This window comes from Galeopterus variegatus, unplaced genomic scaffold (genome assembly GCF_000696425.1).
Source record: "Galeopterus variegatus unplaced genomic scaffold, G_variegatus-3.0.2 Scaffold3950, whole genome shotgun sequence".
Classification (NCBI taxonomy): Eukaryota; Metazoa; Chordata; class Mammalia; order Dermoptera; family Cynocephalidae; genus Galeopterus; species Galeopterus variegatus.
In genome coordinates, this window is record NW_007730061.1 from 158,295 (window position 1) to 174,299 (window position 16,005).

Below are 16,005 nucleotides of genomic sequence, written 5' to 3' on the forward strand. Positions count from 1 at the left end.
ATGCTCTAAATAAATATCCTTCAGGTGAAGGGTGCCAAATTGTCAAGCCCCTGTCCCGGCCTCCTGGGGAGGGGGTGTAGCCAGGAGAGGGGATAAAGCACCTGCAATTACAGGTCTGCCTGGATGGAATCATTTATCTTTTAGAATTTGAACCCCTTAGGGAATTAAGCCTAGCCCTTCATTCGCAGGTTGGTACAAATGAAATACCAGCTAATCAGGTTGTTCCATTTTAACGCTCTACAGGGAACACTGACCAAGCAGGAGTGCTGGCTACAAGGAGGTCAGAGAAGTTAACCTGGAGCATTGGATTCCGGAGGGAAGAAAGCAAGATTCAGAGACTGGAAAATAGCAATAGGTCTGTGGGGGAAGAGGTCTGATGGGCTGCCAGGAAGCAGGGCACAGGAGAGGCGGGAAACCCCAGACCGTGCAGCGGGAAGAATTTCCTCTGGTTTACACAAACCAGAAACATCTACTGCAACTGCAGCATAACTTCAAATGCTGTATTTCATTTGGAACAAATTAATTTTAACTGCCATGTTTCCAGCGTGAAAAGCCAGCAATGTCTTGGAAGTGGAAAAAAATCCATGCAATTTAACCACCAAAATTAAGATATCTTAAAATAAATTTTCGTATTAGTTAAGTTAGTTGTCTTTGGACTAAATTTAATCTGGTAAAGTTTTAGGCAGAAAAGAAATAAACATTCCTAGTAATTCTACATCTTTTCCAGAAGTAATCAGCTTCCTTTCAGAGGAAGTTTTCACGTGTGTAAATACAATCCGGGATATACTAGTGCTAACAACATTCTACTGAGCAATTCACATCTGCATTTCTTGTCACACTATGGATGTTGATTCTGTATGAACTCGCACAAAAAGCAAACAGATATCTTACCCACAGGAAACCATGCACAGTGGAAAATGAGTCTGGTTGACTTTCATTACTTAGGTAAGGTTCAGGATTATAAGCAGCACATTCAATCTAAAAAGGAATAAAATCAAACACCCACATATAAAATGGGACTAAGAGGCTTCTACATTATATAATGTGTATAAATGATATAAATGGATGATATACTTCTCACATATAACCACAGAAATTTCAGGTTGTCTATCAACGATTAAAATAGGAAGGGCAAAAGATCAAAGTATAAATCTTAGAAGACAGCTTTTCAGAAGAGAAAACCTAAGGAGATTCAGTCTTTGGTATTTTATTCTTCAGACCCCATCAACCATGCTGAAAAAACCAGCACGGTGGGGCATGTTGGGGGAGCTGGCATCTGATGGAAGTGAGCACTGTCTACAGATGGGGTGTTCTATTTTTCCTTTCCCTGTTCCACTGTGGCATGTTGTGCCACAAGGCTCTGAGACTTCCAAAGGGAGTGGTCGTGGGAACTACTGAGAAACCCACGCTTCAAGCGTCAGTGTCGGCCAGAGACCAGGAATGAGAAATAATTACAATGCCTTCATTTACTTCTTAAAGGGAGACACATCAACGAGTCATTGAAGTCATGGAAGGTATGGCCGGTTGCGCTTGACTATGCCGTGAACAGTGACAAGATGCCACTCTGCAGATGGAGTCTGCTCTAGCAGAGTGGGCACGGCACGTCAAGCAAACAGGAGACCTTGAGTTAGGATCCGTTGTAGAAACTGACTGCTTGTCAAGCAAAGGCATAACAGGGTTGACAAACGTGAAACATGTGTCTTCCTTCTTTAATAATGCCTCAAATGCACTATAGTTGTTTCAATACTCGAAGGTCCTGCAGTGATTAAGCCCCAGGAACAGGCTTCAAAGACAATGCTTAAGCATTGATTTTTGGCTTCAAATGACAGCAATCTTCTATTGTTCCTAAATAAAGTACCTCTAGCCAAGTAATAACTGTGGTTAGCCTGGACTGTGCCCCTTAATAGTAATTGCCCAAGTAAACCAATTAGAGAAGGAAGGTCCCACCCACAGTGGAGAGGGGGCACCCCCAGCCCACCCCCCTTCACCTTGAACTCCTGCTGCTTGGCCACCAACACAGGCATGTGTCCAACAAGAAGGGGATGTTTCTCCTTTTTAATTTGATTCCCATCATCTTCCACACAGAACCAGCCCATATGGTTCTCCTCTTCTGTGATTATATTCAAAGAGAAAATGAGCAAAGACTGCATTTAATTCACACTTAGAAATCTGCAGCTTCAACAGGGTCCTATCAGAAGTTTCTGATATTCTATTTGTACGAGGCTGGAGAATTAATGTTTTATTAATGCTTAATTAATGTTTTATTTCTGGAAAACAGTAAAATCTTTTCTTAAAGGGTATGCTGTACATTCATTGCTTTATTTTAGAAGGTACCACGGTCTGCATCTAAGTGGGACCTTCCTGTCTGCTCCTCCTGAACGCACCAAACCCGAAGGGCTGCGAAGCTCTGAAGCTCTGCTGCATAAACTACGTAGGTCTATTTTCATCCTTTTTTTATTTTTATTTATTTTTTGCCCAAAGCAACTGAGATGTTTAGATTCAAATACCAGAGATGTAGTGAGTAATTTTTAAACATGGTATAGTACTATGGGATAAAAAAAGTTCAACAAAATGAAGAAATATTTTACTACCAAAGCAAATTGTCAATCTTAGCTTTAAAGAACATGTTATTGATCTAAAGATAAAAGGGTGCTTATTTTCACATCCAGCTTATTCTCTTCGGAGAGTGGGCCATTTCTTTGTCTGCTGAGTCACTCTGAGCCTAACTTGACAAACCACGAAATTATTGAGGAAGAGAAAAAGGGGCGAGGTTACTGATTCCTCTGAGCACAAATTCAGGAAAGCTTTCCCTTTCATGATAAAAGTTCTTTTCCTTCTGTTAATCACAGCTTAATAGAGTGATAAGCATTAGCCCAGCCTCCTATTTCTCTTCTGAATTTTATTCTCATTAACATTTTAGATTACCTGCATCTGAAAGAGAATTTTTCACACACACACACATCCCAGTGCATTCTGAGTAACAGATCTGTGAGTATAAATTACATATACATTTTTTTATATACACACACACTCGTATATGTATATGTGTGTGTATATATACACATATTGACAAACGCAAGGCTGAAGAAACATAGGAACAGGAAAATAATCATAAAGTCAAATCCATCTCAGTAGAACTACAGGATTTGTTTTGGGGGCAGGAGGGTCTTGTGACAGTTCAGCCTCACCCCTGTATTTAGTCTCTCAGTGAGCAGATGAGGAAACAGGTCAAGATGAACAACGACCCCCACCAGACCCACGGCCTCAAGCTCCGGACTCACAGCTACAGACTCAAAGGGCTTATTCTTGTGTTCCACAGTCTCAACTGATATTGACATTCTGTTACAATAAAAGCCGTGGCTTTGTTCCTGCAACCCCTAAATTATAATATAAACTTCTTAAAAATCACTTGTGCTGAGGTTAATTTTTCCCACTTAAAAACAATTTTTCAGATTGATGGATGGATCCATCACCGAGTTTCCTTCCCAACCTTGATTCTATCCTCATAGGCATGTATTTCATCACGATATAGAAAACTCTCACGAGGACTCTGAAATGTACATTGTCTCTTATTTGTGCATGCCTCATTTAGCTTAAATCAACCAAATCTTACCAAGGGCAAGCTTGGCCATCTGCAAGTTGTTGATCCAGGACTCTTTGATGGCAGGGGTAAATGTATTGAACACAGCTGTAAAGAAAGTAGGTCGCCCAGACCTGCCAGAAATAATAGACAAGCGTTCATTCTATAAAATGTGCTCCGTCATGTGATATTAAATTACATGTTTTGCCTGTCTGATATAATCACCAAACCAAGAAAACATGCATTTCATGACAAAGAACCATTTTTTTCAGCATTGGCCAAGAAGGTTTCATTTTAAAGTTACTAACTTGTCCTGCTTCCCCGGGAGCTGTAACTGAATTCTGCAGCAGTCAGCGGCTCTGATTTCATCTTCTTTCTTCAAAATTAGTCTTTGTAAACCTGATGTCCAATCATGGGCTACTGATTGGTTTAAGTTCTATGAAAGAAACACATATGCACATTTTAAAAGTGTTTTAAAACAATAGGACCATCCTAAAGAAAAAAAAAAAAGCACAGTTATAACATGAAAAATTCAGGGAGACCAAATAATACTCATATCTAATTATAAAATAGAAACCCGTGAGACTCAGATCACATTGTGATGTGACTGAGACATTTCTAAGATAGAACTGATACTCAAGTCTATTTGCAAAATGAAGAAAGGTTACACTTAAATAGTTTCACCTTATTCAAAATAAGAGAAAATGCACAATCAGATCAATTCTTAAAGTCAAAATGAACTCTCACTTCTGGTAGAACTTGGAGATATAATCACACTCTTACAATGATTTAGAAGAAAAAACAGAATTTTAAATCAAATTGTTTCCATTGTTACCTGATAGTTTCCTTTAAGGTTTCCTATCAGTTGAGTGATTTGACCAATTACATTTAAGTCATGCAGCAGGTTTTGTAAATCTTGATACAGCTGTCCTGGCCCCATGTAAACTTTGTCTATGAAATAAGCAACAACAAAAAAGTACAAATCTAAAGCCATGTTTATTCCAATGCTTGAGGGAAGAAAACTAAAATAAACTCTAGTTAATTTTTTAAGTTGGGGGAGGGGATCTAAAATTTTTTAAAAGTAGATATTTTCATGCATTTAATAGGTTTTCCTTTTCTACCTTTCATTTTGAAATAATTTTAGACTTACAGAAATGTCGCAAAAATAGCACAAAGAGCTCCCTCCTAAACACCCTTCGCCTAGCTTCCCTGGAGGTCAACATCTTATGTAAATGTAGTACGACCATCAAAACCAGGAAATTAGGTTAATACAACACTATCAACTCATCTGCAGACCCTACTCAAATTTCACTGGCTTCCCCATGAATGTCATGTTTCTAGTCCTGGATCCAATCCAGGGTTCCACATTGCATTTAGTCATCATGTCCCTTGAATCTCCTCCAGTCTACGACGGTTCCTCAACCTTGGTCTTTCATGACCTTGACATTTTTGAAGCATGCTAATGAGTTATTTTATAGAATGCCTTACAATTTGGGTTGACTGATGTTTTGTCACTTCTAGTATTTTTAAAATAGCATTTTGTTGATGTAATAGCTATCAGTAAGAGGTACCTAGAAATGACATTTAATCTCAACTAAATTTACAATAACTGGGGTTATCCAATATCAAATTGTGTTCTCCACTGATCTTTCCTAAAGTTTTTTTTTGTTTTTGTTTTTAAAAGGAATAGAAACGGTTTGTCTGCGATGACTCGGGTTTGGAGTAACGTGTATCCTGGGGTCCAGGTGCCTAAATGAGAATGGCTCCCACCGCTTACTGAGGCACTCCTGTGTGCAAGGGCAGGTAGCGTTCACATAACTCCTCAATGATCCCACTTCAGGACTACGAGCACAGATTCCCCATCTCTCCATCTGACTGCTGAGGAAACTGCCTAAGGTCCCACACTTACAAGTGGGAAGAATTTGAACTCAGAATTACAGCCAAAGCCCATACTTTAAACCAATATGCGGTCATCTCCTGTCTTCTTTTCTACTTTTCATACAAATAAATTGCGTACAGTCACACGGCCAGGAAGGGAAGGAGCTGGAATTCAAACCCAGGTAGAAGAGATTCATTTAGGTTCAACAAAGTAACAGTTTCTTGATATATTTGTGTTTCAGCAGGGCTGGTGTCATGGGCACAGACCTGCGCAATTATACAGGGCCCCGAGCTCAAGAGGGCCCAGAACTTGGTGTGAGGCTCTGCTGCTGACCTCTTGAAATTCTTAATAATTGAGAACAAGAGGCCCCACATTTTCATTTTGCACTGGGTTCCACAAATTACATAGCTTGTTCCATCATTCAGTGTATATATAATATACAGTGTACACATGTTAAAACTGAAAGATAATATAAACATTTCAGATATATATGTATCTAAAAATACTCACTGCTTAACTGAAAAGCAGCATAACCATTTATAATTTTGCAGGCACTGTATGTTAAAGACATGATTATGTGGATATTTACGCACTTGGTAGCCCTGATTCTTACCACCTAGATAGACAAATTCTATGAGTAACTACATCTGAAGTACTGTGAAGTTTCCCAAGAAAGGGGGGCAAAACTGTGCCGGTGGTTATGCATATCAGCTTTATTTTTCCTTACTATATGCTTATAATTTAAAATATTTTATCTGATAACACATATACTTGCTTTCATTTAGAAAACTTTTGATGATAAACTCAATAAACAACTTTGCAATAAAATTATAAGACCTACATTAACTTTGTCAACATCTTTTTTTTTTTCTTAATTTAAAAACATTTTTTGGTGGCTGGCTTGTAAAGGGATTCAAACCCTTGACCTTGATGTTATAATATTGTGCTCTAACCAACTGAGCTAACTGGCCAGTCTGTCAACACCTATTTTTAAATATGATCTTTACAATTATTCTGTAAAATTGACCTTTTATTTTTGGTTTGCAGCTCTACATATTTTAGCACATATGGAGGTGCATCTAACCACCTCCCCAATTAGCCTACAAAACAGCCTTATCGCCTGCAGAACAGCCTCATCGACCTACAGAAGAGCTCCATCATTCTAAAGAATAGCTCCGTTGCCCACAGAACAATTCCATCACCCTATGGAATAGCTCCATTTCCCACAGAACAGCTCACTGCCCTACAGAACATCTCTTATCACCCTACACAACAGCTCTACCATCCTACAGAACAGCTCCATCAGCTACAGAACAGCTCCATTGCCCACAAAAACTCCCTTGCTGTCCCTTTAGGGTCACATAGCCCCCACCCTTGCCCTGGAAACCACTCACTTGTTCTCCATCACGACATCTATTTTTAATACATAAACAGTATACTTATATTTGCTTAAGTATTCAATTGATGTGCTCTTTGTTAGAAGAAACTCCTTGGCTTTGGAGCACAAGTGTCTAACTTGGAACACAGTGATTTTATCCCTTCAGTCATTAATGCCATAATGAAACATTATACAAGTAGACATCTGCATAAAGAACTCAGGTCTGCACCACCTACCCTGTTGAAAGACACTCTTCCAAGTTTCTCACGATCCATCGTTCCGTTAAAATTTGATGTGAACAAGTTAGAAGCACTGCCAACTTTCTGGCAACTGTTTCTATACTGGGTATGCTGAGAACCTGACATCTGTGCTTGAAACTGGAAAACAAGTATTTCTTCCTCCTACTAAACTTCTCTGTGAGTAAGCCACATGTTAAAATAGAAAATACTTTTATATTTAAACACGTTTCTTAGGAGATACAAACTCTGTGTTGGGTAGTTAAGGCTAGAAAATTATTCAGCGGCAATGTTGTATTTTGCTAACCAGATTTCTCCATTATGTGACTCAGGAATCCAAGAGAACTTACCAGAAAACACTTAAACCTTTTCTATCTCAATTTCTTAATCTGTAAAACAGGGGCAACGACACTTTTACTGTCTACCTCACAGTACTACTTTGAGGATCAAATAAAATAATGTACGTAAAGCATTTAGGAACTAACATACATATTAAGTATATTATAGAAATATGTGTAATTTCTTATAACATGCACATATAACACAAATGTAAAGAACTGTTCACGTTACTGTTTGTCAGCCTTCCAAAACACTCATGTACTCTGCAGGCTCTTCCTCTCTTTGGACTCCCACTGGCCTGGCCAGAATTTCATATTTTTATCTCCTGTTTTCCAAAAAAGCATACCCTGCAGTGTTCCATTCCTCCTGAGCTAAATAATTTTTTGTCAGTTAAGAAATAAACAGTATACCATTTGCCTAACACAAACGGTGAGATGTGTAATATTTTAAATCAGGGGCATTTTTGAAGTTTCCTAAATCTTCTGATGCATGTGACTGCAAAACTCCAGCTGCCTCGATCCACGATCCGAGATGCAAGCCCCATATGAACAATTCAACCCAAGGCCATTTTCCTCCCTGCAGGCACCACTAACCTATCAGCCTGGCCCCATCAACTAGCTGGCTTTCACTTAGAAACACTGTCAGTTCAGATCATCTAGGTAACAAGTTAACAGAGTTACCATTATTCTTTGAGAAGGAGAAAAGAAATCTAGGCAATTAGAGGGTGGAGGGGGAGGGAATGGGGGAAGGGGGGTGGACAAGGGGCATAAAGAATAATTATGATTTGTAACAATATATAGGCTAGTAATACTGATTTAATCAACATATCTCAATGTTCAACCCCAAAAATATGTATAATTGATTTTGATTCAATAAATAAAATAAATTAAAAAAAAAAGAAACACTGTCAGTTAATGCATTCACACTGTTTTAATCTCATTCAAATGATCTAAATTTTAGGGAAAATTAAGCAAATGGTTAGCATATAAAAAGTTTTAAATCTATTGGATTATTTCCATGAGCTAATTGACTAAATGATGAGTTTACCCGTTTGAGGATTAACACTCACTTTGACAGTGAAATTATGTGGAAGCCCTTTGTGACCATCAAGGAGGAAAGACTGAAAGATTAGGAATTTAGAACTCTGCATTTATTTCTGTAACAAAGAGGCCTAAGACGGGTAGGTATTTAAAAGTCTCCCACAGTGGGCACTAGTCTATCTAGCAGGAAATAAAGTGGAAAGTTCAGACGGAGGCAGTGGAAGTCACCTGCCTGACACCGTGAAAGCCAGTTCTACCCTCTTCTGCTTTTGCTTCATTAGAGGGAAGACGACAGGGATGGGTGTAGATGTGATTCCGCCTTAAAGCTGCATCTGTACCCCAAGTCCTACCTTACAGTTCATCAGGAACTAAACATATACAAATACATATTTCAGTCAGGCCAGAGGAATAAGTTCAATAGGTCTACTGTACAGCATGGTGACTACAGTTAATAACAGTGTGTTGTACTTGAAAATTGCTGAGAGATTTTAAGTGTTCTCACCACGAATAAAATGGTATGTAAGACAATACATATGTGAATTAGCTTGATTCAGCCATTCTACAATGTATACATACTTCAAAATATCACGCTGTATACCACGAATACATAAAATTTTTATTAGTCAATTAAAAAAATTTTTTCTAAAGAAAAAATTATACATGTGCTGCCACTCATGTGAACCTATCATGGAAAGGGAGAAGAAAACTGTTTATCCTAGTGGACTAAAGAATCTTCCATATGGGGACTAAGAGGAGTTTCCCTACCTCTACATAACATATGAAAATATACCCAAGTTTTCATTTGAGTTTGAGCACTGGATTTATAAAAGAGCATACTCGGGATACAGACTAACACAAAAGAGAAACACGACACATCCATTCAACAGGGACAATATATGCTACAAATGAGAGCATCTCTGCTCAATTATAATTTTTAAAAAACAACGAAAACAGAGCACAGAGCAGTTGAGTATTTTTCAAACGTTAGGGGAAAAAATTTTGTTTTTATTTTCTAGCCAAGATTTATTGGTAAAAAATCTGAAAATCAAAATTTTTGCTAGGGCCGATCTGCAGCCACTCAGTTGCAAATATCTAGCACTTTCGATCACGTGAGTCAAGTCCTTTGCAGCTGTGCAAACATACAATTGCAGCGTTTCTGCAAAAGGGCTTCCTGAGTCTTTCTCACGGACACTGCTCCTGTTTCCATGGAAATCCCTGCAATTTGTTTGAAAATTCAGACTGTGTCAGCTAAATGGAATCTTGTGTGGCAAACAAGGAAGGGACTGTGTGGCCAAATCAACAGCAACATCACCTACAAAAACCCTCGGCGGAGTGCACTCCGGCTTCCTGAGAGCCTCAGCTCGCCTGCTGGTAACCAGTGACGACTTTCAGAAAGTCTCAAAGCATCTCCTCTGGTCGTGTGAGAGACTTCAGAGCCGGGAGACGTCTCCAGGCACCAGGAAGGAGAGAGAGAACAAAGAGAAACGGGAGGAACTGAAGGGGCCGACCTGAAGGAGGAAGGGTGGAACTGTCCTGAAGTGGGAGCGGGGGGACCCAAGACCGAGACTGTAAATGTAAACGGCCTGGCTGTACCAACAGGCTTCCACCAGTCACATCAATCAGAGCTGCCCATCAGTCCCACACTCCTGTATGAGTTTCCTTCTGGTCTTTTCCTCTCCTGAGAGCCCTGCGGGGGTTTCTGATTGTAAATCATACTCCTCTAGCGCTGGTATGGAGGCTCCTGTCTAAGCTGCTCATGCTGACCCGGTCCTCGGCCTCCCCGGCACACCTCTCCTATCTCTTCCAAGGAACTTTCCAAAGAGAGAAAGAGAAACTGACTCTGACTCTCTCTTGGCTTTCTCAAAGGGCAAGGCTAGTGCTTACAAAGGAAACCAACTTAACAAGAAACTACTTTTTCCCTTTTAGAAATAAAGTGTGAATTTAGGAAGTCTACAAATGATAGCGCATGGGGTCGCTGTGACAGAGGCAGACCTACACAGAGCAGCAGTGCTGAGGGAAGGGAGATTAACGTGTTCACAAGGCCTGTCCTTCAGGGACAGGGGCGGCTCGACTGCAGGGGAACTTCTCTCCCAGCTGCAACAGCAACAAGAAACACTAAAAAAAGCAAAATAGTGAATTCCCAAAAGAGTCTTGCTCTCTCATGACTAACCATGTCTGCCATTTGGAAGAGCTCCTTGCTTCATTCAGCAGAACAGGATAAATAAACCCTACCTGTACACTGAGGGCAAAAACCAGGGGATATGCTGGTGTCCCAGGTCAGAGAAATCAGAGCCGAGGAAACCAGAGCTGCAGCTGTCAGCGAGTCAGGAGACCAAGCACTCCCCAACCTTTTTTTAATCTGGATTTTTGCAGCTTTCTTCTCCTCCTCCTTTAGTAGTGGTAAAAACACTTAATGTGAGATCTATCCTCTGAACACGTTTTTAAGTGTGTACTATAGCATGGTTAACTACAGGCACCCCGTCTCCCCTTCCCCCAAGCTTCCGGCAACCACTATTCTACTCTCTACTTGTAAGAGTCAAACTTCTGTTAAATCCCATGTGTGAGTGAGATCATGCAGCCTTTGCTCCTGTCTAGCTTATTTCACTTAGCATGGTCTCCAGATTCACCCATTGTGTTGCAAATGACAGAATTTCTTTCTCTCTCTCTTTTTTTTTAAAGGCTAAATAGTATTCCATTGTGTACGTATGCCACATCTGCCTTATCCAGTCATCCACTGATAGCATACTTTCATATATTGGCTATTGTGAATAATTCTGCAGTAAACATGCGGGTGTGGGCTATCTCTTTAAGATGCTGATTTTATTTCCTTTGCATACATACCCAGTAGAGGGATTACTGGATACAAGGTAGTTCTATTTTTACTTTTTTGAGGAAGCTCCATCTTGTTTTCCCTACTGGATGTACTGGTTCACACTCCACCAACAGTGTGCAAATGCTCCAGTTTCTCCACACCCTTGCCAGCACGTGCTGTCCTTGTTTTTTGATGACAGCCATCCTAACGGGTGAGAGGTGACAGCTCATTGTTGTTTTAATTTTCACTTCCCAGATGATTAGTGAGGCTTTGGCAGTGCTTTCAATGATGTGTACACAGTCCAGGGCTGGACCAGGTCGCTGACCCCACAGCTGCTGGTCCTGGTGAGTTCCCCAGGGTCCCTGTGGGTCTTTGTCCTAGAAATTTCCAACTTGGGATACACCGATAGTTACAAGCAGACACAGAAGATGACAACTCAACTCTGTGGTTAGCGCTTATAGACCCACAGAGGGGCAGTTGTCATCAGAGTGCAGAGTTCCACCCAGGTATGGAAGTCAGTAATCAGGTACACAAATATGGCTTTGGTCCTCCATAATTAATTCTATTATTAAAAAGCATCAAATTAAATAATGCAGATATCACTACTACAGAAATACTCAAATGTCTTCAAAGAGCCATTCTGGTCACCCCGATGTCTGCAAGGGGGATGCAGGGCTTCCCTTGGGCAGCCAGGCCCCCAGGAGACCCTGCTGCAGGGATAACGTGCCCATGTGTGAGCAGAGGGGAAAGGTAAAGGACCCACCCAGGAAACTGCCACAGAGTCCACGGTAGCATCACTGGGGTCATTTACATCCACTCAATATCCATAATGGCCACTGAGGGGAAATCAGAGAAAAAATTATCATCAATTCACTTTCTTCATCCTTAGTCACACATTCAGTTACAGAAGGACAATCTGCTAAAACTAGAGGAGATCTTTTTTCCGATATTTCTCTCTTACATACCTATAACGAATATTCAAATAACTAAAATGTGAAATAGAAAATGTCTACTAGCTTACTTTGGCCCATTCTTCCAATATCTCAGAAATAAGAACTCTCCTTAAAATACACTCACTAAAATATTTAAAGGAAAAGTATAAAATGTGCTGGACCGTGACATTCTCACCACTGCTTTACTGATAAAATAGCACAGCCTCAGGGAATGTGATTTCATAGCCAGCTTCATCCTTTCTCACTCAGGGACCCTCAACACCTTTCTCTATGATGCCAGCTACTGTTTAAATATTATGTTATCACGATGTAATGTTTGTAAAGCCTTTTAATCATTTAATTAAAAAAAGACCCTGCAGTACAAATATAATCTTAGTGTTAGTCTTAAGATGAATAATCAAAAAGAATGAGAAAGACTCATCCATAAATCTTCCAGGGCAGCAAATCTGGAGGAGGTAAGCTGACTTTGCACAGTAGGAGGAGAGGCGTGAACAGGTGGCGTCACAATAGCTATGCAAACACCAGAAACTGGCTTCACGCACAAAGTCCTCTGATGCAGCACAATACAGGCAGATTCTGGATTTTAGCATACTTTAAAAGGGTGTTTTCCCATTGCCTGTGTATAGAGGACAGGACTTACTGGAGCCCTTTCCTGAGATGGCAGTAGATACCCTGCTCTGAGCCACAACAAACGCATCCTGGTGATGGCCAGGTGAGCGGGACAGGCATTCCAGTCTCAGTGTCTTCCATGGGTGTACTCACTCCCCTTTTATCTACTTTCAGTTTGAGTTCACTTTGTACTTCTTCTGATTTGTTTAGAGTTATAATTAGAGTTCCAGCTGGGTAGGAAATCTATGTGAAGGTTGCTGCCCTCCTACCAACCCGCTGTCGTGTGTTTGTTTCTCTAATGAAAGGAAATTGGAATTCTCTTCCACCTGCTGCGCAGAGAAAAAGTAGGAATTCTGATCTAAGGAAATTGAGAAGAGGAATCAAAACTATTGTGATCATCAGCCTGGAATATTTTAAAACTTAATATTCGGCAAGCCAGAAGGTTAAAATCAATTCACTACAAAGGGCTCTTAATAATAATCTGATTAAGGAGAAATTGATGAAAAAATAATAATAAAAATAATAATTAAGGAATGATAAGAAACAAACTCTTGCCCTATATTGGGCATCTCTGTTTCCTTGATAATAGTCTATTTAAACAGGAGAGAATTACTAGAAAAAAATCTTAAATAAAGGAATAATAAGAGGAGACTAAGAAATGTTCAAGTAAAATAAATACTAATTTAAATGGCATGCTACTGGTGAAAGCCTGGACAGTAAAATGGAATGGATTAGAGTTACCAAAAACAGACTCCAGGACAAATAGAAATCAAATACAGGACAAAGAAACCATCACCAAGAAATGGAGATAAACTGGACTACTTAAGAAATAACATTTGGAAATGGCTATGATGGGTGGGTAAGGGAATAAATTGTGATACCTCACCTCATATATCAAAATAAACTCCTGAAGGATTAAAAAGCTAAAAACAACAGCACGTTCATACAAACCAGGTGAGCATTTTCTAGCCTTTGCATGGGCCAGGAATGTCTGAGAATATAAACAAAACAAATCACAAAGAAAGTGACAGATTTGGCAATGTAAAAATTAAAAGCTTTAGCTTTTAAAAAATTATAGATATAAATAAAATTTAAAACCACATAAAAATGGGAAATTATTTTCCATAAAAATTACACATAAAATATATTAAAAATTGGTTATATTCTAAAACTCCAATAATAATGAACAGTTCTCAGAAAACAAACCTGTAAGTGTTCTCACTAGTAATCAAAGGAAGGCAAATCTGAAAAGCCACGAGCAATTGCATATATTAAGTTAAATTAAGGAAAATTTTAAAAAACTTTTTTATGAATCAACAAAGTTTCATTTTGTGATCCAAAATCATAAATAGCTAATGGGAATATAAACTAGCAAAAACTTTCTGGAAAGCTACTTGCAAAATGCATCAAAAATGTAAAAGAATCTAAAAATGTTCCACTCTCTGACCTAGGAATTCCACTTCTAAGGAAATGAACAGACTGATTTATGTCCAAAGATGTCCATATGTTCACTGTTCATAATAGCACAGTAACTGGAGCAGCTCAAAATATGCAAATAAACTATGATACAACGTAAGGAAATGTCATGTGGTTAGCTTAAATTACCTTTATTCAGAATTTTTAATGACAGGAGAAAATGGTCGCCATATCATATTAAATGAAAATACCCCATATAGGATTACATAGAGGGGATCCAAACTGTAGTGTATATACAGACATGGAAAAAAGACTGGAAGTAAATAGACTGATGTGTTAGTACAGTCTCTAGACACGAGAATTACAGGTAATCCTTATTTTCTCTAAACCTTTTAGTCATTTCAACAGAGAACAAGAGTCAATTCCCAGGAGAAAGAGAATAATTTTGTTTGGCAGTGTCATATATAAACCCCAAGTCTAGTGAGAGGTACAACTTCAGTTTCTCTACTAGCAAGTTGTGTCCTAACGTGGAAAGTGTAGAAACATCTTGACTATAAATCAGTGGTGATCCTAGCTATAACTCAGGCAAAATAAATCCTATCTGGTTCTGAACATGTCTCTGTGGTTCCTCCTCCTAGCCGGCAGCCCCGTAAACGCCAGGCCTGAGAGACTGAGGTGTGAGAGATCACTTCTTGAAGCTGACCATGGCGTTAAACTTTCAGAAGAACAAAAAGAGCCATCCACTGTGATTAAAACTGTCTGGCTTTTAGAGTTTTAATAAAAATCAAGAATTTTATAATGTGAAAACAATACCAACATGAATATATATCATGAAGATATATATCATATCTCAAAATCAAAAGTAGTAATCAAGAAATAAGGGCCGGCCCGGTGGCGCACTTGGTAGAGTGCAGCGCTTGGGAGCGTGGTGGCACTCCCGCCGAGGGTTCGGATCCCATATAGAGACCAGTCCGCTCACTGGCTGAGCGAGGCGCGGGGGCAACGCCAAGGGTTGCGATCCCGTTGCCGGTCCCGGTCCGGTACGGGGGCGACACTGAGGGTTGCGATCCGTTGCCGGACAAGGAAAAAGACAAAAAAAAAAAAGACAAAAAGGAAAAAAAAAAAGAAATAAAACTATCCCTCCAGTTTAATGGTTTCTAAAAACCCAGCATATGACATTAAGTTGCTCAACATATAACTTGTATATGTGTCTGTGTGCACAACGATATGCACGTGTGTGTACCTACAGAGACAGACATCCTATCCAGACAATTGCACACGGACACCTCTCCATGGCTAGTGATGACAGACACACACTTCCTACACCTTCACATCAGAGTGTACACCTCTTCTGAGAGTCTTCCCTATCAAGACTTAGTGAAACAACTGACATACACACGTACAAACACACGCATTCATCTGGCATATGATCTGTAGTTGATGAACTACAGCCACTGTGCTGGAAGGCAACAGGCTCTGGGAGGAGACCACAGCCCTGAACAGGTTTCCGGAATGCTAACTTGACTGACAGTCAAACTTCCAAGAATTCCACCAGGGGTATATTGAAGGATCACCTATACAGGTTGCTAGGAATATTTCACCATCCACACATTATATACACTATTGTGCCTATTATACATAGAAAATATGGGTAGCGCTGGTCATTTGGCTCAGTCGGTTAGAGTGCAGTGTGATAATTCTCAAGTTCTAAGGTTCAGATCCCCGACCAGCCAAATGCCAAAAAAAAAAAAAAAAAAAAAAAA

At 39.6% G+C, this 16,005-nt stretch overlaps 1 protein-coding gene across 1 annotated transcript in view; it reads right to left on the reverse strand.

Moving 5' to 3' along the window:
- Positions 1-16,005, reverse strand: part of ARHGEF10 (Rho guanine nucleotide exchange factor (GEF) 10) — an 89,232-nt gene that overhangs the window by 38,839 nt on the left and 34,388 nt on the right. The window contains exons 7-11 of the mRNA XM_008586350.1: positions 4,416-4,531; positions 3,889-4,016; positions 3,614-3,714; positions 1,989-2,110; positions 892-978 (exon numbers count right to left, since the gene is read on the reverse strand). Coding sequence (XP_008584572.1) covers positions 892-978; positions 1,989-2,110; positions 3,614-3,714; positions 3,889-4,016; positions 4,416-4,531 — 554 coding nt within the window. The remainder of the gene's footprint in view (positions 1-891; positions 979-1,988; positions 2,111-3,613; positions 3,715-3,888; positions 4,017-4,415; positions 4,532-16,005) is intronic.